At 31.5% G+C, this 24151-nt stretch overlaps 4 protein-coding genes across 4 annotated transcripts; all 4 read left to right on the forward strand.

Annotated features, from left to right (window-relative positions):
- Nucleotides 1-2154: 2154 nt before the first annotated feature.
- LOC18022225 (LOB domain-containing protein 35) lies at nt 2155-2652 on the forward strand. Its single transcript, XM_006405106.1, has one exon. It carries the CDS (start codon nt 2155-2157, stop codon nt 2650-2652), a length of 498 nt encoding a protein of 165 aa, XP_006405169.1.
- A 5375-nt stretch (nt 2653-8027) lies between these two features.
- Nucleotides 8028-8525, forward strand: LOC18022227 (LOB domain-containing protein 35). Its single transcript, XM_006405108.1, has one exon. The coding sequence runs from the start codon at nt 8028-8030 to the stop codon at nt 8523-8525; it is 498 nt and encodes a 165-aa protein (XP_006405171.1).
- Nucleotides 8526-22045: 13520 nt separating this feature from the next.
- LOC112088090 lies at nt 22046-22515 on the forward strand. The gene is made up of 2 exons (XM_024158244.1): nt 22046-22145; nt 22237-22515. Exons 1-2 carry the CDS (start codon nt 22107-22109, stop codon nt 22513-22515), a joined length of 318 nt encoding a protein of 105 aa, XP_024014012.1. The 5' UTR covers nt 22046-22106.
- Nucleotides 22516-23653: 1138 nt separating this feature from the next.
- LOC18022229 (LOB domain-containing protein 35) lies at nt 23654-24151 on the forward strand. Its single transcript, XM_006405110.1, has one exon. It carries the CDS (start codon nt 23654-23656, stop codon nt 24149-24151), a length of 498 nt encoding a protein of 165 aa, XP_006405173.1.

Here is a 24151-nt window from a genome sequence, read left to right on the forward strand (position 1 = left end):
TAGAGTTTTAGTTGGTGATTATCAGATCCTAGAAGGGAACCCGCACTACGCTGCGGGATTATAGACTATCAACTTTGAATTTCTTATATTATTTTATAATTTTTTTGATATATCTTAATGAGCTTATTCATCCATTGTTTTTATCGAGTTTTTTTTAATCCAAATCATGATTTAGTGTTAATTTATTAACTTTTTCAAATTATGAATTTTAGGTTTTTTCACACATACACATATATATATATATATATTTATCACTAATTCCATTTTTGTTTTACGTATATCTTTAATATTTTGTATATTTATTTGTTGTTGTATTATTATTTTTTCCTCTTTGTCATTTTTTCTATATTTTTATAATTTTTTATTTTTTCAATTATTTATTGAACGTTAATTTTGGTACTGTAGTTTTCTTCTTATTTTTTATTCTTTAGATATTTAAAATTTGCTTAGCTTGTTATTTTTAATTTTGACTCATATTTTTTTTTCTTCTTTTGCACTGAGATTAAATTATATTTATTAGTTCAAAAATAAAGATTAAAATCACACTTATAATCTGTATTATTTTTTATTCATATATTGATGATTTTTTAATTTAAATTTTAATTTGATTTAACTTATGCTTATGATGTTTTAAATTAGATTTAAATTTGATTTAAGTTATGCTTATGATTTAATGTTTGTTACACAGTTGAATTTAAATTAAATAGTTTATATAAGAATTAATAGTTGGGACAGATTTTAAGTTAAGCTTCTAATATTTTAGTTCAACTTTTGATTTCTCTTGTGATTTATTTTATATTTTTTTCCTTGATGATTGTAGCTGATAATTTTTTCAATCCATTGTTTTTTACTTTTTTACATTGAAATCTCCATCTAGTGATTATATATGCTTTTTTCAATTTACTATTTTCAATTTTTTTTTTCAAAATTTTTCAATTGGTTCTATCTATGTTCCTTATGCCTCTATAAATTTTATATTTATTTATTACCATATTCTTTTTCTCATTTTTTTCAAAGAATCAGATCCTAAATGCCCCTGAAGTTGAGAAATTAAAACAAATCAAAACACAAAATATGAATTTAAACAACTAATATGAGGTTAAACGAATAATATGAAGTTATGTTCAAATCTTATAAAACAAATAAAAAATTAATTAAACTACGAGGTTGAACAATATGATTTTTTTTTTCACGTTTTTCTTGTTTGAAAATATGATTTTGTAGAGTATATACTGTTTATAGTGATAAGAACAGAATGATAATAATAAAATTTAACAAATTATTTTCAATCCATCTCGCAAATTTTAAATTTTGAAAATAATTTTAACAATAGTATTTTAGAGATTTAAGTTTATTAAGTTTTAAGTTTTCTCGTCCAATTGATTATATGTACGTTTTTTATTCAACTATTTTGCTATTCAGCTATGATATACCAGATAAACCCTAACTCTCTAAATTTTGATGTATTGAAATAATCAAAATAAAAAGTCATATATATTATGAATAAAAAAAAGTTAAATGTACACATTAATGAATGATAAATGTGATATTATCATCTTATTTTTTTGAGAAAAGTTTGATGTGATATTATCTTTCCAAAAAAGAGAGTATGTAGTCTACTCTATGACATTATGGTAATTAAAAATATGGAAGGTATCTAACAAGTACTAGTCAAAATTTAAACATTTATTATAATTGAACTTGCCTCTAAACATACAAATTCAAAGTGTATATAACTGCTTAAAAACCAAGACTATTTTCCTCACTACAGGCATCAGTCACATTTTCAAGATATTCGAGGTATAATAGTCTCGATCTAGGCCCTTTTTTTTTAAAAAAAAAACAGTCTCAGTCTTTCATTCAATTCATTTAGCATATTCATTTGATTTTGGTTTTGTGATCTTTGAGTCAAGTATCAATACTTTGATCTTTTTTTCTGTACATTATATTAAAGCCGTAGAATTTTTTTTCCCTAAAAGCTAGTAGGAGTTTTAGAAAAAAAATTTCAATATCTCACAGTTTAACCACAAACATATATATGTAGTCTATAACTAAATCTGAAGTCTTATTATATATAAAGATTCAAGAGTTATTTCTTCTCATTTCATCCATCTGTGTCTTTTAGGGTTAAAAGAGATAATACAAAGAAGAAGAATGGCTTCCAATCCTTGCTCTGCATGCAAAGTCCTCAAATCCGTGTGTACAGGTGAATGCGTTTTTGCGCCATATTTTCCATCAACGGAGCCTGAAAAATTTGACCGTGTGCATAGAATTTTTGGAGCCGAAAATGTTTACAAAATACTGAGCAATGAGACTTTCTCACCTTTACAACTTGAATATGCTGTTAAGGCTCTCAGCTATGAAGCTGAAGCCCGCATACAGGATCTCGTAACCGGTTGTGTTGGTATGTCTTTGGCTTACGAAAAAATTCTCAACAATTTAAAAGAGCAAATCGTCTCAGCAAAGAATGAGATCGTAGCCACCATGGGATCCGATAAAGTACGGGAATATAATGATATTCCTATGCCTGATGATTTCCTCATGACACAAAACCAACAGATGGGTGATAATCATGGAGCTGATGAGGCATCAACATCTGCAACGCCACCTGCATCTTCAGGAGGCACCAATGATACTCAACAGATACTTTAATTGCGTTAAAACCAGAACAAACCATAATGAAATGCCTGTTGTGTTTATTTGATATTTGCATGCACCTCAATTCCCGTGATAACTTGTTGTCCTCCTTTCTTTATTTTTATTTCATCATAAATTCATGTAGTTTCATTATATAAAAAATAATTCATGTTGTTTGATCTAAATCGATTTTCAAATTTATTTTTTGTTTTTTTTGTTTACTAGAGAAAAACTTAAATACATAAAGATTGAAACAAATTTGAATCTAGATCTTTTGGGTGATCATATAATTTAATAACATAAAAAATTACATGAAAACAATTTTACATGCGTAATATATTAAATATATGAGTAAATGAAATATGGTTATAATGGTAGGATTTGTATAAATACTTATTCTGCATGTAATGATATGCGATTGAAAATGTCGGTGGTCTATATAAAGGGCATGGAGGAGAGATGTCAATGAATACTAGTTTGTCTTATTAGTTTGCCTTCTAAAGAGTTCGGTCTCTTATGTCGTTGTGGGTGTTCCCAATTAAAAAAAAACTAGTTAGATATACATAAAAATAAAGTTAATAAACAAATCATTCAGTAAAATTATATTCATGGAAAGTCCTAACTGACTTCTACATTCAATTCTCAACAAGAAAGCCCCTTTTAAACTCTAGTTGTCATTATATCTCTGATCGCTTTTGGGTAAGGAGGAGAATGGTCAAGCGATATTTAGAATCTAAAATTTGGAGATAATTATTTGGTTCCTGAAAATAATGTTGTAACTTGTATGAACAGTAAAAAAACAAGATTTCATCTTGAGTTGGGACTTGGGTCAAAAAATTTGTTGTCGAGGAATGGTGATGTTGTTACTCATGCCAATATCACTTTGGCGCAAGTTGAACATGGCTATAAGCCTATAACCCAATATTAATATTGAGATGAGTCCGATTTTTTTTTGTGAAATGGTAGTTTAATTTTTATGTTGGCTCGAAAAAAATGAATATTAGTTGGTGATGATTCAGCACAGGTCTCTAGAGTTTTAGTTGGTGATTATCAGATCCTAGAAGGGAACCCGCACTACGCTGCGGGATTATAGACTATCAACTTTGAATTTCTTATATTATTTTATAATTTTTTTGATATATCTTAATGAGCTTATTCATCCATTGTTTTTATCGAGTTTTTTTAATCCAAATCATGACTTAATGTTAATTTATTAACTTTCTCAAATTATGAATTTTAGGTTTTTTCACACATACATATATATATATATATATTATTTATCACTAATATCATTTTTGTTTTACTTATATCTTTAATATTTTGTATATTTATTTGTTGTTGTATTATTATTTTTTCCTCTTTGTCATTTTTTCTATATTTTTATAATTTTTTATTTTTTCAATTATTTATTGAACGTTAATTTTTGTACTGTAAATTTCTTCTTATTTTTTATTCTTTAGATATTTAAAATTTACTTAGCTTGTTATTTTTAATTTTGACTCATTTTTTTTTCTTCTTCTTTTGCACTGAGATTAAATTATATTTATTAGTTCAAAAATAAAGATTAAAATCACAATTATAATCTGTACTTTTTGTTATTCATATATTGATGATTTTTTAATTTAAATTTTAATTTGATTTAACTTATGCTTATGATGTTTTAAATTAGATTTAAATTTGATTTAATTTATGCTTATGAATTAATGTTTGTAACACAGTTGAATTTAAATTAAATAGTTTATATAAGAATTAATAGTTGGGACAGATTTTAAGTTAAGCTTCTAATATTTTAGTTCAACTTTTGATTTCTCTTGTGATTTATTTTATATTTTTTTTCCTTGATGATTGTAGCTGATAATTTTTTCAATCCATGGTTTTTACATTTTTACATTGAAATCTCCATCTAGTGATTATATATGCTTTTTTCAATTTACTATTTTCAATTTTTTTTTTCAAATTTTTTCAATTGGTTCTATCTATGTTCCTTATGCCTCTATAAATTTTATATTTATTTGTTACCATATTCTTTTTCTCATTTTTTTCAAAGAATCAGATCCTAAATGCCCCTGAAGTTGAGAAATTAAAACAAATCAAAACACATAATATGAATTTAAACAACTAATATGAGGTTAAACGAATAATATGAAGTTATGTTCAAATATTATAAAACAAATAAAAAATTAATTAAACTACGAGGTTGAACAATATGATTTTTTTTTTCACGTTTTTCTTGTTTGAAAATATGATTTTGTAGAGTATATACTGTTTATAGTGATAAGAACAGAATGATAATAATAAAATTTAACAAATTATTTTCAATCCATCTCGCAAATTTTAAATTTTGAAAATAATTTTAACAATAGTATTTTAGAGATTTAAGTTTATTAAGTTTTAAGTTTTCTCGTCCAATTGATTATATGTACGTTTTTTATTCAACTATTTTGCTATTCAGCTATGATATACCAGATAAACCCTAACTCTCTAAATTTTGATGTATTGAAATAATCAAAATAAAAAGTCATATATATTATGAATAAAAAAAAGTTAAATGTACACATTAATGAATGATAAATGTGATATTATCTTTTATTTTTTTGAGAAAAGTTTAATGTGATATTATCTTTCCAAAAGAGAGAGTATGTAGTCTACTCTATCACATTATGGTAATTGAAAATATGGAAGGTATCTAACAAGTACTAGTCAAAATATAAACATTTATTATAATTGAACTTGCCTCTAAACATACAAATTCAAAGTGTATATAACTGCTTAAAAACCAAGATTATTTTCCTCACTACAGGCATCAGTCACATTTTCAAGATATTCGAGGTATAATAGTCTCGATCTAGGCCCTTTTTTTTTAAAAAAAAAAACAGTCTCAGTCTTTCTTTCAATTCATTTAGCATATTCATTTGATTTTGGTTTTGTGATCTTTGAGTCAAGTATCAATATTTTGATCTTTTTTTCTGTATATTATATTAAAGCCGTAGAATTTTTTTTTCCCTAAAAGCTAGTAGGAGTTTTAGAAAAAAAATTTCAATATCTCACAGTTTAACCACAAACATATATATGTAGTCTATAACTAAATTTAAAGTCTTATTATATATAAAGATTCAAGAGTTATTTCTTCTCATTTCATCCATCTGTGTCTTTTAGGGTTAAAAGAGATAATACAAAGAAGAAGAATGGCTTCCAATCCTTGCTCTGCATGCAAAGTCCTCAAATCTGTGTGTACAGGTGAATGCGTTTTTGCGCCATATTTTCCATCGACGGAGCCTGAAAAATTTGACCTATGCATAGAATTTTTGGAGCCGAAATGTTTACAAAATACTGAGCAATGAGACTTTCTCACCTTTACAACGTGAATATGCTGTTAAGGCTCTCAGCTATGAAGCTGAAGCCCGCATACAGGATCCCGTAACCGGTTGTGTTGGTATGTCTTTGGCTTACGAAAAAATTCTCAACAATTTAAAAGAGCAAATCGTCTCAGCAAAGAATGAGATCGTGGCCACCATGGGATCTGATAAAGTACCGGAATATAATGATATTCCTATGCCTGATGATTTCCTCATGACACAAAACCAACAGATGGGTGATAATCATCGAGCTGATGAGGCATCAACATCTGCAACGCCACCGGCATCTTCAGGAGGCACCAATGATACTCAACAGACACCTTAATTGCGATAAAACCAGAACAAACCATAATGAAATGCCTGTTGTGTTTATTTGATATTTGCATGCACCTCAATTCTCGTGATAATTTGTTGTCCTCCTTTCTTTATTTTTATTTCATCATAAATTCATGTAATTTTATTATATTAAAAATAATTCATGTTGGTTGATCTAAATCGATTTTCAAATTTCTTTTTTTGTTTTTTTTGTTTACTAGAGAAAAACTTAAATACATTTAAAGATTGAAACAAATTTGAATCTAGATCTTTTGGATGATCATATAATTTAATAACATAAAAAATTACATGAAAAAAATTTACATGCGTAATATATGTTAAATATATGAGTAAATAAAATATGGGTATAATGGTAGGATTTGTAGAAATACTTATTCTGCATGTAATGATATGCGATTGAAAATGTCGGTGGTCTATATAAAGGTCATGGAGGAGAGATGTCAATGAATACTAGTTTGTCTTATTAGTTTGCCTTCCAAAGACTTTGGTCTCTTATGTCGTTGTGGGTGTTCCCAATTAAAAAAAAACTAGTTAGATATACATAAAAATAAAGTTAATAAACAAATCATTCAGTAAAATTATATTCATGGAAAGTCCTAATTGACTTCTACATTCTATTCTCAACAAGAAAGCCCATTTTAAACTCTAGTTGTCATTATATCTCTGATCGCTTTTGGGTAAGGAGGAGAATTGTCAAGCGATATTTAGAATCTAAAATTTGGGAATAATTATTTGGTTCCTGAAAATAATGTTGTAACTTGTATGAACAGTAAAAAAAAAACAAGATTTCATCTTGAGTTGGGACTTGGGTCAAAAAAATTGTTGTCGAGGAATGGTGATGTTGTAACTCATGCCAACATCACTTTGGCGCAAGTTGAACATGGCTATAAACCTATAACCCAATATTAAGTTTTCTCGTCCAATTGATTATATGTATGTTTTTTATTCAACTATTTTGCTATTCAGCTATGATATACCAGATAAACCCTAACTCTCCAAATTTTGATGTATTGAAATAATCAAAATAAAAAGTCATATATATTATGAATAAAAAAAAGTTAAATGTACACATTAATGAATGATAAATGTGATATTATCATCTTATTTTTTTGAGAAAAGTTTGATGTGATATTATCTTTCCAAAAACGAGAGTATGTAGTCTACTCTATGGCATTATGGTAATTGAAAATATGGAAGGTATCTAACAAGTACTAGTCAAAATTTAAACATTTATTATAATTGAACTTGCCTCTAAACATACAAATTCAAAGTGTATATAACTGCTTAAAAACCAAGACTATTTTCCTCACTACAGGCATCAGTCACATTTTCAAGATATTCGAGGTATAATAGTCTCGATCTAGGTCCTTTTTTTAAAAAAAAAAAAAAAGTCTCAGTCTTTCTTTCAATTCATTTAGCATATTCATTTGATTTTGGTTTTGTGATCTTGAGTCAAGTATCAATATTTTGATCTTTTTTTCTGTATATTATATTAAAGCCGTAGAATTTTTTTTCCCTAAAAGCTAGTAGGAGTTTTAGAAAAAAAATTTCAATATCTCACAGTTTAACCACAAACATATATTTGTAGTCTATAACTAAATTTGAAGTCTTATTATATATAAAGATTCAAGAGTTATTTCTTCTCATTTCATCCATCTGTGTCTTTTAGGGTTAAAAGAGATAATACAAAGAAGAAGAATGGCTTCCAATCCTTGCTCTGCATGCAAAGTCCTCAAATCCGTGTGTACAGGTGAATGCGTTTTTGCGCTATATTTTCCATCGACGGAGCCTGAAAAATTTGACCGTGTGCATAGAATTTTTGGAGCCGAAAATGTTTACAAAATACTGAGCAATGAGACTTTCTCACCTTTACAACGTGAATATGCTGTTAAGGCTCTCAGCTATGAAGCTGAAGCCCGCATACAGGATCCCGTAACCGGTTGTGTTGGTATGTCTTTGGCTTACGAAAAAATTCTCAACAATTTAAAAGAGCAAATCGTCTCAGCAAAGAATGAGATCGTGGCCACCATGGGATCCGATAAAGTACCGGAATATAATGATATTCCTATGCCTGATGATTTCCTCATGACACAAAACCAACAGATGGGTGATAATCATCGAGCTGATGAGGCATCAACATCTGCAACGCCACCGGCATCTTCAGGAGGCACCAATGATACTCAACAGACACCTTAATTGCGTTAAAACCAGAACAAACCATAATGAAATTCCTGTTATGTTTATTTGATATTTGCATGCACCTCAATTCCCGTGATAATTTGTTGTCCTCCTTTCTTTATTTTTATTTCATCATAAATTCATGTAGTTTTATTATATTAAAAATAATTCATGTTGTTTGATCTAAATCGATTTTCAAATTTTTTTTTTGTTTTTTTGTTTACTAGTGAAAAACTTAAATACATTTAAAGATTGAAACAAATTTGAATCTAGATCTTTTGGATGATCATATAATTTAATAACATAAAAAATTACATGAAAAAGAATTTACATGCGTAATATATGTTAAATATATGAGTAAATGAAATATGGGTATAATGGTAGGATTTGTATAAATACTTATTCTGCATGTAATGATATGCGATTGAAAATGTCGGTGGTCTATATAAAGGTCATGGAGGAGAGATGTCAATGAATACTAGTTTGTCTTATTAGTTTGCCTTCCAAAGACTTCGGTCTCTTATGTCGTTGTGGGTGTTCCCAATTAAAAAAAAACTAGTTAGATATACATAAAAATAAAGTTAATAAACAAATCATTCAGTAAAATTATATTCATGGAAAATCTTAACTGACTTCTACATTCTATTCTCAACCAGAAAGCCCCTTTTAAACTCTAGTTGTCATTATATCTCTGATCGCTTTTGGGTAAGGAGGAGAATGATCAAGCAATATTTAGAATCTAAAATTTGGGGATAATTAGTTGGTTCCTGAAAATAATGTTGTAACTTGTATGAACAGTAAAAAAAAAAACAAGATTTCATCTTGAGTTGGGACTTGGGTCAAAAAAATTGTTGTCGAGGAATGGTGATGTTGTAACTCATGCCAACATCACTTTGGCGCAAGTTGAACATGGCTATAAACCTATAACCCAATATTGATTTTGAGATGAGTCCGATTTTTTTTTTTTTGTGAAATGGTAGTTTAGTTTTTATGTTGGCTCGAAAAAAATGAATATTAGTTGGTGATGATTCAGCACAGGTCTCTAGAGTTTTAGCTGGTGATTATCAGATCTCAGAAGGGAACCCGCGCTACGCTGCGGGATTATAGACTATCAACTTTGAATTTCTTATATTATTTTATAATTTTTTTGATATATCTTAATGAGCTTATTCATCCATTGTTTTTTCGAGTTTTTTTTATCCAAATCATGATTTAGTGTTAATTTATTAACTTTCTCAAATTATGAATTTTAGGTTTTTTCACACATACACACATATATATATATATATATTTATCACTAATTCCATTTTTGTTTTACTTATATCTTTAAAATTTTGTATATTTATTTGTTGTTGTATTATTATTTTTTCCTCTTTGTCATTTTTTCTATATTTTTATAATTTTTTATTTTTTCAATTGTTTATTGAACGTTGCTTTTGGTACTGTAGTTTCTTTCTTATTTTTTATTCTTTAGATATTTAAAACTTGCTTAGCTTATTATTTTTAATTTTGACTCATATTTTTTCTTCTTTTTTTGCACTGAGATTAAATTATCTTTATTAATTCAAAAATAAAGATTAAAATCACACTTATAATCTGTATTATTTTTTATTCATATATTGATGATTTTGTAATTGAAATTTAAATTTGATTAAACTTATGCTTATGATGTTTTAAATTAGATTTAAATTAGATTTAAATTATGCTTGTGATTTAATGTTTGTAACACAGTTGAATTTAAATTAAATAGTTTATATAAGAATTAATAGTTGGGACAGATTTTAAGTAACGCTTCTAATATTTTAGTTCAACTTTTGATTTCTCTTGTGATTTATTATTATTTTTTTCTTGATGATTGTAGCTGATAGTTTTTTCAATCCATGGTTTTTACATTTTTACATTGAAATCTCCATCTAGTGATTATATATGTTTTTTTCAATTTACTATTTTCATGTTTTGTTTTCACATTTTTTCAATTGGTTCTATCTGTGTTCCTTATGCTTCTATAAATTTTATATTTATTTGTTACCATATTCTTTTTCTCATTTTTTCAAAGAATCAGATCCTAAATGCCCCTGAAGTTGACAAATTAAAACAAATCAAAACAAATAATATGAATTTAAACAACTAATATGAGGTTAAACGAATAATATGAAGTTATGTTCAAATAATATAAAACAGATAAAAACTTAATTAAACTATGAGGTTGAACAATATGAATTTTTTTCACGTTTTTCTTGTTTGAAAATATGATTTTGTAGAGTATATACTGTTTATAGTGATAAGAACAGAATGATAATAATAAAATTTAACAAATTATTTTCAATCCATCTCGCAAATTTTAAATTTTAAAATAATTTTAACAATAGTATTTTAGAGATTTAAGTTTATTAGGTTTTAAGTTTTTTCGTCCAATTGATTATATGTATGTTTTTTTATTCAACTATTTTGCTATTCAGCTATGATATACCAGATAAACCCTAACTCTCTAAATTTTGATGTATTGAAATAATCAAATATAAAAAGTCATGTATATTATGAATAAAAAAAATTTAAATGTACACATTAATGAATGATAAATGTGATATTATCTTTTATTTTTTTGAGAAAAGTTTAATGTGATATTATCTTTCCAAAAGAGAGAGTATGTAGTCTACTCTATCACATTATGGTAATTGAAAATATGGAAGGTATCTAACAAGTACTAGTCAAAATTTAAACATTTATTATAATTGAACTTGCCTCGAAACATACAAATTCAAAGTGTATATAACTACTTAAAAACCAAGCCTATTTTCCTCACTACAGGCATCATTCACATTTTCAAGATATTCGAGGTATAATGGTCTCGATCTAGGCCCTTTTTTTTTAAAAAAAAAAAACAGTCTCAGTCTTTCTTTCAATTCATTTAGCATATTCATTTGATTTTGGTTTTGTGATCTTTGAGTCAAGTATCAATACTTTGATCTTTTTTCTGTATATTATATTAAAGCTGTAGAATTTTTTTTCCCTAAAAGCTAGTAGGAGTTTTAGAAAAAAAATTTCAATATCTCACAGTTTAACCACAAACATATATATGTAGTCTATAACTAAATTTGAAGTCTTATTATATATAAAGATTCAAGAGTTATTTCTTCTCATTTCATCCATCTGTGTCTTTTAGGGTTAAAAGAGATAATACAAAGAAGAAGAATGGCTTCCAATCCTTGCTCTGCATGCAAAGTCCTCAAATCCGTGTGTACAGGTGAATGCGTTTTTGCGCCATATTTTCCATCGACGGAGCCTGAAAAATTTGACCGTGTGCATAGAATTTTTGGAGCCGAAAATGTTTACAAAATACTGAGCAATGAGACTTTCTCACCTTTACAACGTGAATATGCTGTTAAGGCTCTCAGCTATGAAGCTGAAGCCCGCATACAGGATCCCGTAACCGGTTGTGTTGGTATGTCTTTGGCTTACGAAAAAATTCTCAACAATTTAAAAGAGCAAATCGTCTCAGCAAAGAATGAGATCGTGGCCACCATGGGATCTGATAAAGTACCGGAATATAATGATATTCCTATGCCTGATGATTTCCTCATGACACAAAACCAATAGATGGGTGATAATCATCGAGCTGATGAGGCATCAACATCTGCAACGCCACCGGCATCTTCAGTAGGCACCAATGATACTCAACAGACACCTTAGTTGCGTTAAAACCAGAACAAACCATAATGAAATGCCTGTTGTGTTTATTTGATATTTGCATGCACCTCAATTCTCGTGATAATTTGTTGTCCTCCTTTCTTTATTTTTATTTCATCATAAATTCATGTAGTTTTATTATATTAAAAATAATTCATGTTGTTTGATCTAAATCGATTTTCAAATTTGTTTTTTGTTTTTTTTGTTTACTAGAGAAAAACTTAAATACATTTAAAGATTGAAACAAATTTGAATCTAGATCTTTTGGATGATCATATAATTTAATAAAATAAAAAATTACATGAAAAAGAATTTACATGCGTAATATATGTTAAATATATGAGTAAATGAAATATGGGTATAATGGTAGGATTTGTATAAATACTTATTCTGCATGTAATGATATGCGATTGAAAATGTCAGTGATCTATATAAAGGTCATGGAGGAGAGATGTCAATGAATACTAGTTTGTCTTATTAGTTTGCCTTCCAAAGACTTCGGTCTCTTATGTCGTTGTGGGTGTTCCCAATTAAAAAGAAACTAGTTAGATATACATAAAAATAAAGTTAATAAACAAATCATTCAGTAAAATTATATTCATGGAAAGTCCTAACTGACTTCTACATTCTATTCTCAACAAGAAAGCCCTTTTTAAACTCTAGTTGTCATTATATCTCTGATCGCTTTTGGGTAAGGAGGAGAATGATCAAGCAATATTTAGAATCTAAAATTTGTGGATAATTATTTGGTTCCTGAAAATAATGTTGTAACTTGTATGAACAGAAAAAAACAAGATTTCATCTTGAGTTGGGACTTGGGTCAAAAAATTGTTGTCGAGGAATGGTGATGTTGTAACTCATGCCAACATCACTTTGGCGCAAGTTGAACATGGCTATAAACCTATAACCCAATATTGATATTGAGATGAGTCCGATTTTTTTTTTGTGAAATGGTAGTTAAGTTTTTATGTTGGCTCGAAAAAAATGAATATTAGTTGGTGATGATTCAGCACAGGTCTCTAGAGTTTTAGCTGGTGATTATCAGATCTCAGAAGGGAACCCGCGCTACGCTGCGGGATTATAGACTATCAACTTTGAATTTCTTATATTATTTTATAATTTTTTTGATATATCTTAATGAGCTTATTCATCCATTGTTTTTTCGAGTTTTTTTTATCCAAATCATGATTTAGTGTTAATTTATTAACTTTCTCAAATTATGAATTTTAGGTTTTTTCACACATACACACACATATATATATATATATTTATCACTAATTCCATTTTTGTTTTACTTATATCTTTAAAATTTTGTATATTTATTTGTTGTTGTATTATTATTTTTTCCTCTTTGTCATTTTTTCTATATTTTTATAATTTTTTATTTTTTCAATTGTTTATTGAACGTTGCTTTTAGTACTGTAGTTTTTTTCTTATTTTTTATTCTTTAGATATTTAAAACTTGCTTAGCTTATTATTTTTAATTTTGACTCATATTTTTTCTTCTTCTTTTGCACTGAGATTAAATTATCTTTATTAATTCAAAAATAAAGATTAAAATCATACTTATAATCTGTATTATTTTTTATTCATATATTGATGATTTTTTAATTTAAATTTAAATTTGATTAAACTTATGCTTATGATGTTTTATATTAGATTTAAATTAGATTTAAATTATGCTTGTGATTTAATGTTTGTAACACAGTTGAATTTAAATTAAATAGTTTATATAAGAATTAATAGTTGGGACAGATTTTAAGTTACGCTTCTAATATTTTAGTTCAACTTTTGATTTCTCTTGTGATTTATTATTTTTTTTTTCTTGATGATTGTAGCTGATAGTTTTTTCAATCCATTGTTTTTTACATTTTTACATTGAAATCTCCATCTAGTGATTATATATGTTTTTTTCAATTTACTATTTTCATGTTTTGTTTTCACATTTTTTCAATTGGTTCTATCTGTGTTCCTTATGCTTCTATAAATTTTATATTTATTTGTTACCATATTCTTTTTCTCATTTTTTCAAAGAATCAGATCCTAAATGCCCCTGAAGTTGACAAATTAAAACAAATCAAAACAAATAATATGAATTTAAACAACTAATATGATGTTAAACGAATAATATGAAGTTATGTTCAAATAATATAAAACAAATAAAAACTTAATTAAACTACGAGGTTGAACAATATGAATTTTTTCACGTTTTTCTTGTTTGAAAATATGATTTTGTAGAGTATATACTGTTTATAGTGATAAGAACAGAATGATAATAATAAAATTTAACAAATTATTTTCAATCCATCTCGCAAATTTTAAAATTTAAAATAATTTTAACAATAGTATTTTAGAGATTTAAGTTTATTAAGTTTTAAGTTTTTTCGTCCAATTGATTATATGTATGTTTTTTATTCAACTATTTTGCTATTCAGCTATGATATACCAGATAAACCCTAACTCTCTAAATTTTGATGTATTGAAATAATCAAAAATAAAAAGTCATGTATATTATGAATAAAAAAAAGTTAAATGTACACATTAATGAATGATAAATGTGATATTATCTTTTATTTTTTTGAGAAAAGTTTAATGTGATATTATCTTTCCAAAAGAGAGAGTATGTAGTCTACTCTATCACATTATGGTAATTGAAAATATGGAAGGTATCTAACAAGTACTAGTCAAAATTTAAACATTTATTATAATTCACTACAAGAAATATGCTTATTGATAGCACATTTTAATAGCGTAATATTTGTAACTGCTATTAAATGTCATTTTTGGAATTGGGTACTCTAATATAGCACTTAAAAAATGCTAAAGAGTAAATAATGTGAGCGGGAACAAAAAAAAGGCTTTGGCTCGCATAAAACACTTATGCCCGCCAACACTTAGTAAAAATTTCATGTTATAGACAAAACATAACAACATTCTGTCGACTAAAAAAAACCATTTTCTCGGGTGAGCAAAAAATAGAAAGTTCTAGGGTTTATGAGAGAAGAGAGTGATCTCAAATTCATCAAGCCGATTAACAATCTGACGTCTCTGAAACCCTCATCGTCGGAAATCTCTTTCACCAGTGTCGATTTTGGGTTTAGATCAGGTCATCTTGATTCCTGTTGGAGTTAAGCTCTCGATTATGGAGATTTCTGGGTTTAGCAGGAAATTTTCGGCGATTGAGGCAGAGTTGTTTGTCAAGTTCAGCGGAAACTAGACGACGCACATGCAAAGGTAACTCCAATTTCACTCTTCATAAACCCTAAATGTAATTCCATCATTCGATTCATTGAATTCTTATACTTGTTTTACTCACTACACTTTCATTCTCATTTCTTCCCTCTTGAGGTTTCGAAGCTGAAGAGAAACTAAAAGACAGCGAGAAGACATCAAATACATAGGCGAACAAAGCTCAATCGTGTCTGATTTCATCGATAATCAAGGTAAATGTAACTCGTTAATCGGTTTAGGGTTTACACAGAATTGATACGAAACTCGTTTATATTGAACTCTACTTTGTCTTCCGGAGTACTTTTAGGGTGTTTGTTTAGGGTTGAGTCGTTTAGCTAACAATTGTTATTAAGGTTGGAGTATACAATGGTGGACAAGGCATGGGTTCACCTATGCAGGTATCACTTAATAAACATGTGTTCAGGGTAGATGTGCTTCTATATAGTTTACCTGTATAGTTTTGACTTTTTTTATTCATCGACATGCATATGTTGAAGAGCGGATCCTGCATATGAGATTGGTGCTAGGAATTTTGTGAACTCAGTTGCCTCTGCCTTAGGAGATTGTGATTTGGTTATATGCCCGTGCATTGATTGTCGAAACGTAGACCGTCATTCTAAAAATGATGTAGTGGATCACTTGGTCACAAGAGGAATGGATGAGACGTACAAGCTAAGGACTGATTGGTATCATCATGGGGAAGTAAACTGTGGGTCTGACGAAGCAAAGAAAGTGATAAGAGAGTGGAACGAGGAGATTGTAGGGTTGTATCAAGCTGCCGAATACTTGGATGAAGAGTTAGCTAACAAGACGGACTTATGCGATGTTGCTGAAGGTTTAGACAAGAGAGAAGACGAGTTTCTAGCTAAACTTGCTGATGCCGAAACGCCATTGTATCCAAGTTGTGCCAGCCATAGCAAGCTATCAGAAATTGTATCGTTTTTTACGGACAAGAGCTTCAACGAGCTGTTAGAGACACTGCCGAGTATGTTGCCGGAGGATAATGTGCTTCACACCTCGTTGTATGACGTGAAGAAGTTCCTCAAGTCTTTCCATATGGGGTACGAGAAGATCCATGCCTGTGTTAATGATTGTTGTCTTTTCAGAAAAGGGTTGAAGAAGTTAGACAACTGTCCCAAGTGCAAGACATCAAGATGGAAGACTAACTTCCAAACCGGTGAACTTAAAAAAGGTGTCCCTCAGAAAGTTTTGAGGTACTTTCCCATCATTCCGAGGCTGAAGAGGATGTTTAGGTCAGAGCATACTGCTAAGGAGCTACGGTGGCATTTTACTAACAAAAGTAATGATGGAAAGCTGCGTCATCCCGTAGACTCCGTAACATGGGACCAGATGAATTCCAAGTACCCGTTGTTTGCCGCAGAATCAAGAAACATTCGGCTAGGTCTATCTACCGACGGTTTCAATCCATTCAGCATGAAAAATACAAGGTATTCTTGTTGTCCTGTATTGTTGGTGAATTATAATATGGCTCCAGACTTGTGTATGAAGAAGGAGAATATCATGCTTTCCTTGTTGATTCCTGGACCGTATCAACCTGGCAACAGTATAGATGTGTACTTGGAGCCACTGATCGATGACCTCCAATGATTGTGGGACATTGGAGAGCAAACGTATGATGCATTCAGTAAAACCACATTCACAATGAAGGCAATGCTATTGTGGACTATTAGTGACCTACCTGCATATGGAAATCTGGCTGGCTGCAGAGTAAAAGGTAAGATGGGATGTCCATAATGTGGAAAGCATACTGATAGTTTATGGTTACCTAATAGCAGGAAGCATGTTTACATGTTTCATAGAAAGAGATTATCACCCACGCATAGTTACCGTGGGAAGAAGGCATGGTTCGATGGAAAAGTTGAATATGGAAGGAAGGGTAGGATTCTAACGGGTCATAACATATCTGTGTTGCTGAAGAATTACAAAAACGAGTTTGGAAATGTTAGACAAGCTGGAAGGAAAAGAAAAAGGGTTATTCCTGCGGAGTCATTAGCTGATAGTGAAGACGAAGAATCCGAATCAGAGGAGGAAGAGGAAGTAGATGAAGAAGAATTATCTAGATGGAAGAAACGATCTATCTTTTTCAATCTTCCTTACTGGGAGGTATGTTATCGTTTTACAACTTCATTTATATTTGTTAAATACACTATACATAATTTAAAGACTTTCAGTTAACATGTCTAAATGCAATCCATAGGAACTCCCGGTCAGACATAACTTAGACGTTATGCACGTAGAAAGAAATGTTGCAGCGAGCATCATTTCCACCTTGCTGCATTGTGGAAATTCAAAAGACGGTCTTAATGCTCGTAAAGATCTACAAGTCCTTGGTATTAGGAAAGAGTTGCATCCTAAAGGCAGAGGCAAACGAACTTACTTACCTGCAGCACCGTGGACTTTGTCAAAGGAAGAGAAGAGACTATTCTGCAAGCGTCTACATGAGTTCAAAGGACCGGATGGTTATTGCTCCAATATATCCAGGTGCGTATCATTAGAAGAGTCTAAGACAATGGGATTGAAGTCACACGATTACCATGTGCTCATGCAACAACTTTTACCAGTTGCACTTAGAGGTCTTTTACCGAAAGGGCCTAGAATAGCCATTACACGATTATGTGCATTCTTCAACAATCTATGTCAATGTGTTGTTGATAGGGAGAAAATATCAGGAATGGAAAACAAAATCGTTGAGACTATTTGTATGTTTGAGAGATTTTTCCCACCTAGTTTCTTTGATATAATGGTTCACTTGTGTATACATCTTGGGAGGAAAGCTAGATTAGGTGGACCTGTACACTTTCGATGGATGTATCCTTTCGAGAGGTAAGTTGTCTATACAATTTTTTTGATAAGTTTGCTTGCCGCATATTTCATCTTCCATTATCGTTATTCTTATCTTCGTAATTCCTACCAGACACATGAAACTGTTGAAAGACTACGTCAGGAATCCTGCAAGACCGGAAGGATGTATTGCTGAATCATATCTAGCAGAGGAATGTATGCAGTTCTGCAGAGATTTCTTGAGGAAGACCACAAGTGTCGAAGGTAGACAAGAATGAAATACTGAATACGAAAGCACTTCTATACTCGAAGGGCGACCTATTTCTGCTGGGAGGTCTATCACACTTTCTGAAGTGGAAAAGAAAACAGCACACCTAGCTGTCATTCAGAATACCGCACTGGTAGATCCTTATGTAGAGTAAGCTCTAATTTCTTTATTATGCTGCATTCATATTCGGAATTCAGTCTTGATACTAATATATTTCATTGTTGTCTAATGTCACTTTGTAAGCATGCATCTGCAATACCTGCAAGACACAAACCCACGGTGTAGACAAGATGCTACTTTCCTATGGAGTACTCACACTAAAAACTTTTCAGAGTGGCTTAAAAAAAGTGTAAGTAAGCTGTTTCAGTTCCGTATTAATACAAGGTACATTTTAAACTTATTGTTGATTTACTTACTACATTATTTTTTGTCAGATACCACTTGACTCTACGGAACATGATGACACACTTAAGTGGATTTCATATGGTCCACGTAATATGGCTAGATCATACACTGGTTACGTTGTTAATGGTCTGCGGTTTCACACAACATCAGTTCAGAGACAAACGCACAACAGTGGAGTATATTATAAAGCAACTGCAATGTGTCGAGCCAGTGCAAGAGACACTTCCCAAATCTAGGATTTGGTTTCTTATTATGGCAGAGTGGTGGACATTATCTTATTAGACTACAACGTATTCTACATACCTCTATTCCGATGTCAATGGGCGGTCAGAGGCAACGGTGTGAAGGTGAACGAAGGTTTTACGTTGGTCAACTTGAACCAAAGTCAAGTCTCTTTCGCAAGGGATCCATTCATTCTGGCATCTCAAGCTAAGCAAATATTATATTCCAGAGAGGACGAGTCTTCAAATTGGTATGTGGTTATGAGAGGCCCTTCAAGGAGATACACTGAGGCAGACAGTGATGAGGCAGATGGTGGGCCATTACCATTGAGTGTTGACATGAACGTAGAAGATGTTGACGCTGAAGACCAACCTGCAAGGGTTGATTGTGAAGGAATATACGTTTAGGACATATACGTATTACCTATTGCGTAGTTAGAGTCGTTGCTTTCGGTTTAGTGTCTATGCTTGACTATATGGAATATGGTGGTCTAAATTTTTCACTGATGGGTTGTATTGAGTGTTTCAGGTGATAAAGTATGGGTCGACCAAAGGGAAAGAATAGAAAAAGGAAGAATTTATCTGAGGAGCCAGAATTTATTGGGACAGTATATCCGGAAAGTATGCATGATGGAGGAGAAGACAATGCAGCCGGAAATGATCAACCTGATGAAGTCATGAACGAGGCTGTGCAGACACAGATTAATGATGAGACGCAGAGTCCAGAACATAGAGTGTGCTCTTAGGAACCAGATCTGAATGATGGATTACCGAATGTTGATGAGGATGCATTCAATGAACATGCATTCATGAATGATGAAACGCCGGCGCCTGAATCAGAAGGGACTACAGCTCCAAACAAGCCTAAGCGATCTAGAGGTCCAACAAGGATGAAAGACATCGCAAGAGATCCTAACAGTCGCATAAAGGTTGAATTCAATAGCATGGGAGAACCGTATGGATCAGGATCGGTTAAGCTGTCATCTTACCTTGGGCCCTTGGTGCGTGAACACGTCCCTGTCATTATTGAAGATTGGAGGAAGATTGGTGAAGAACGTAGAACAGTTCTATGGAAATCTGTACAGGTAGACCCATTTTAATTTAGAATAAGGTAAGTATTATGGACTTGTATTTTATTGTTTGATTTGGAATTTATTGTAGGCAAGGTTCGAATTAGATGAGGAGTATCACAAGATGGCTGTCATCAAGCAAATGGGTTGTATATGGAGGGCCTCAAAGTCGAGGCTAGTCAGCCAGATCAAGAGTTGTAAGAATAACGCAGAAAGATTGAAGCTTCGCCCAAAGAATATTCCACCGGCAGAATGGCGCAAATTTGTGAAGGCTAAAACTAGTGCAGCATTTAAGGTAATCACGTAGCCCTCACTTTACTTCCATATACAGATAACTGAATTTTTGTTTTCAGGAACTAAGTGACACATATAAAGAAAGAAGGCGAAACCAGATTCCTCATACTTGCAGTCGAAAGGGGATGGTCAGACTGGCTGAAGAGATGGTAATATTCCGTATGTGTAATACTGATGCAACTATATGCAAATAACTAACATTGCCACCTATTTTCAGAAAAAAGAGATCTCTGAACCGTCTGAAGTAACTAGACTACAGGTATGGGTTAAGTCTTGAACAAAGAAGGATGGCACTGCAGTCAATACAAATGCAGCCGAGAAGATCGTAAGTAGTTAACAATAACTAGTTGGTTTATTTTTAAAAGTTGATGAATACTGGCGTATCTTGGCTGATGTCGAAAGTGTGTGTACAGAAAAAGGCAGCTGAACTTGTTGAAACGGTTTCTCCCTCTTCGACGTCCACAAATCCCAAAGAAGATCTCCTTTCTCAGCTACTTGGGCCTGATAATCCCGGCCGTTTGAGAGCGATGGGTAGAGGGATGAGTCAAACCAAGTTAGCATGCTTCCAGATGAAAAGCAAGTTTATGGATGATATGAAACGAGACCAACTAAGATTGATTCAGCAGGTCCATGATTTAGAGGAAGCACTGTCAAAAATACAGAACCAGGTAAGCGAGTATTTCATGTCTGGTGATAGTAACTCTGAATTTTACATTGTTATTATATTAACTTAGGTTGTTATTTCAAATTACATTTTTCAGAAACAAGAAGCTGAAGTCGGAGAGAATTCTGCGCCAAGAGTAAACTCTTGTTTTGTCTTATTTAGCATTTAAAATATATGTCATATGTTTACATCTGTTTTTACAATTCACCATTAACGTTTGCAGAGTGTCAACATGAAATTACAAATGAAGTGTCTGTTATTCGACTGGGCTGGAACGGATGAAAAAGTTGGTGAAGGACGTATTTTGTCTGAAGAGCCTGAGGAATTTGTCAACAGTATACCCTTAGGCCCAAACTCGTACAAAGTTTTGGTGGAAGCAGCAATTAAGCCAGAAGCTTATCTTTGGAGACCTGCTCGCAACGTCTTTAATATGGAGCAAGCAGTTGGAGAGATGATTGCATGGCCTCAAAATTTTGTGGTTCCCTTTAGCAGCGGATGTGAACCAGAAGACATTACGCCTCTGGTAAAATTCTTTCAGTACGGAATATAATAGTTGAGTTTATAGTAAAAGTAAAACTGTGCAATGCTTGACAATGGTTTCATTTGTTTACTGCTTCACAGAGTCCTAATACTAGCTCTCGGAACTTCTGCAAGTTGCTTGACTGGGCTAGAACTAACGAGGAAGTTGTTGCAGAGGGTCGTTGGCATTCTCGAGAGCCAAAAGCATTAGTCAACGGACTACCTCTCGGACCTAATGCAGTGAAGGTATTCGTCGATGTGGTTTTATGCCCAAATACCTTCCTCTGGAGGCCAACGACTGAGTTCTTAGATTTGGAGGATTCAGTCAACACCTTTGTCGCTTGGCCTGCTAATAGAGTAATCTCTGAGGCAAGTCCTGAAACGAGTTCTCCTATTGCTAACTCTGAATCAACTCCACCAGCTCCAATAAAAAAACCAATGAAAGCAATGTCAGAAAGTTCTACTCCTATAACTCAGGTAGGTTTTCTTACTAACCTTTCATTTGTTTGGTTTGTTTGGATTTGTTGATTTCGTGTATAGCTATATATTCAAAATTTCTTTGCTACAGGAATCCAACCAAATGGAAACGGGGAATGAAAATAAGAAGTGCTTGGTGATGGCTATTACTGGAAAGAAGCGAGTGATTGCTGAAGGACGTTGGTCCACAAACGATCCACTTCAAACAGTACATTTTGTTCCCTTGGGTCCAAATGCAGTTAAGGTGTGGATTGATGTTGTCAAAGTTAAAGATGCTTGCGTATGGAGGCCTTCGTCTGAGATCGAGTGCATGGAAGATGCAATAGGAACAGCTATTGCTTGGCCAGAGGATAAAGTGGTACTCGTCTAAATGCAGTAGTCATCTGATACTTTAGTTTTTATCTTCTCTGAACTTAAGGATGGTTTCGTTGAAGACATAACCTGATATGTGTTTATGGTTTTCTTTGTTGGAAATGCTTGTATGTTGCTGAAACATTAACCAGTACTCAGTTCTTCTATATGGAAAAGCAGATGCATTTCAATTTTTGTTTACCAGGTTATGATATTTAGTAAGTGTATTTTTTGAGGTTTTGGATATATCGTATTTGGTTAAAAAAAACCTACATCGCCAAATTCAATAGCACGTAAGAACAGCTCCAACACTAAACAATACAGCGTGAAAAAATAGCTACAGTATATGATGTTGGAGCTAAAATATAATGCTACGACTCAACTAACAACAGCAATGAATTTCTCTTATAGTAAACTAGAATGTAGCTATAAAACCACGCTACTATAAAGGTGTCAATAACACAAAAATAAAGCTACAACATTTAATAATATAGCGTCTAATTTGTGCTACCGTATCATTTATAATAACATCATAACAATGCTATTATATATATGAATATAATAACACTTTCCATAAACGCTATATTAAGGGGTGTACTCTATTATAACTCCGGCAGATACAGCGTTTATGAAAACGCTATGAAAGTACTTTCATAGCGTTATTCGTATGCTATGAATGTACATATTTCTTGTAGTGATTGAACTTGCCTCTAAACATACAAATTCAAAGTGTATATAACTGCTTAAAAACCAAGACAATTTTCCTCACTACAGGCATCAGTCACATTTTCAAGATATTCGAGGTATAATAGTCTCGATCTAGGCCCTTTTTTTAAAAAAAAAAAACAGTCTCAGTCTTTCTTTCAATTCATTTAGCATATTCATTTGATTTTGGTTTTGTGATCTTTGAGTCAAGTATCAATACTTTGATCTTTTTTTCTGTATATTATATTAAAGCCGTAGAATTTTTTTTCCCTAAACGCTAGTAGGAGTTTTAGAAAAAAAATTTCAATATCTCACAGTTTAACCACAAACATATATATGTAGTCTATAACTAAATTTGAAGTCTTATTATATATAAAGATTCAAGAGTTATTTCTTCTCATTTCATCCATCTGTGTCTTTTAGGGTTAAAAGAGATAATATAAAGAAGAAGAATGGCTTCCAATCCTTGCTCTGCATGCAAAGTCCTCAAATCCGTGTGTACAGGTGAATGCGTTTTTGCGCCATATTTTCCATCGACGGAGCCTGAAAAATTTGACCGTGTGCATAGAATTTTTGGAGCCGAAAATGTTTACAAAATACTGAGCAATGAGACTTTCTCACCTTTACAACGTGAATATGCTGTTAAGGCTCTCAGCTATGAAGCTGAAGCCCACATACAGGATCCCATAACCGGTTGTGTTGGTATGTCTTTGGCTTACGAAAAAATTCTCAACAATTTAAAAGAGCAAATCGTCTCAGCAAAGAATGAGATCGTGGCCACCATGGGATCTGATAAAGTACCGGAATATAATGATATTCCGATGCCTAATGATTTCCTCATGACACAAAACCAACAGATGGGTGATAATCATCGAGCTGATGAGGCATCAACATCTGCAACGCCACCGGCATCTTCAGGAGGCACCAATGATACTCAACAGACACCTTAA

Source organism: Eutrema salsugineum, unplaced genomic scaffold (genome assembly GCF_000478725.1).
Source record: "Eutrema salsugineum unplaced genomic scaffold, Eutsalg1_0 scaffold_15, whole genome shotgun sequence".
Taxonomy (NCBI): Eukaryota; Viridiplantae; Streptophyta; class Magnoliopsida; order Brassicales; family Brassicaceae; genus Eutrema; species Eutrema salsugineum.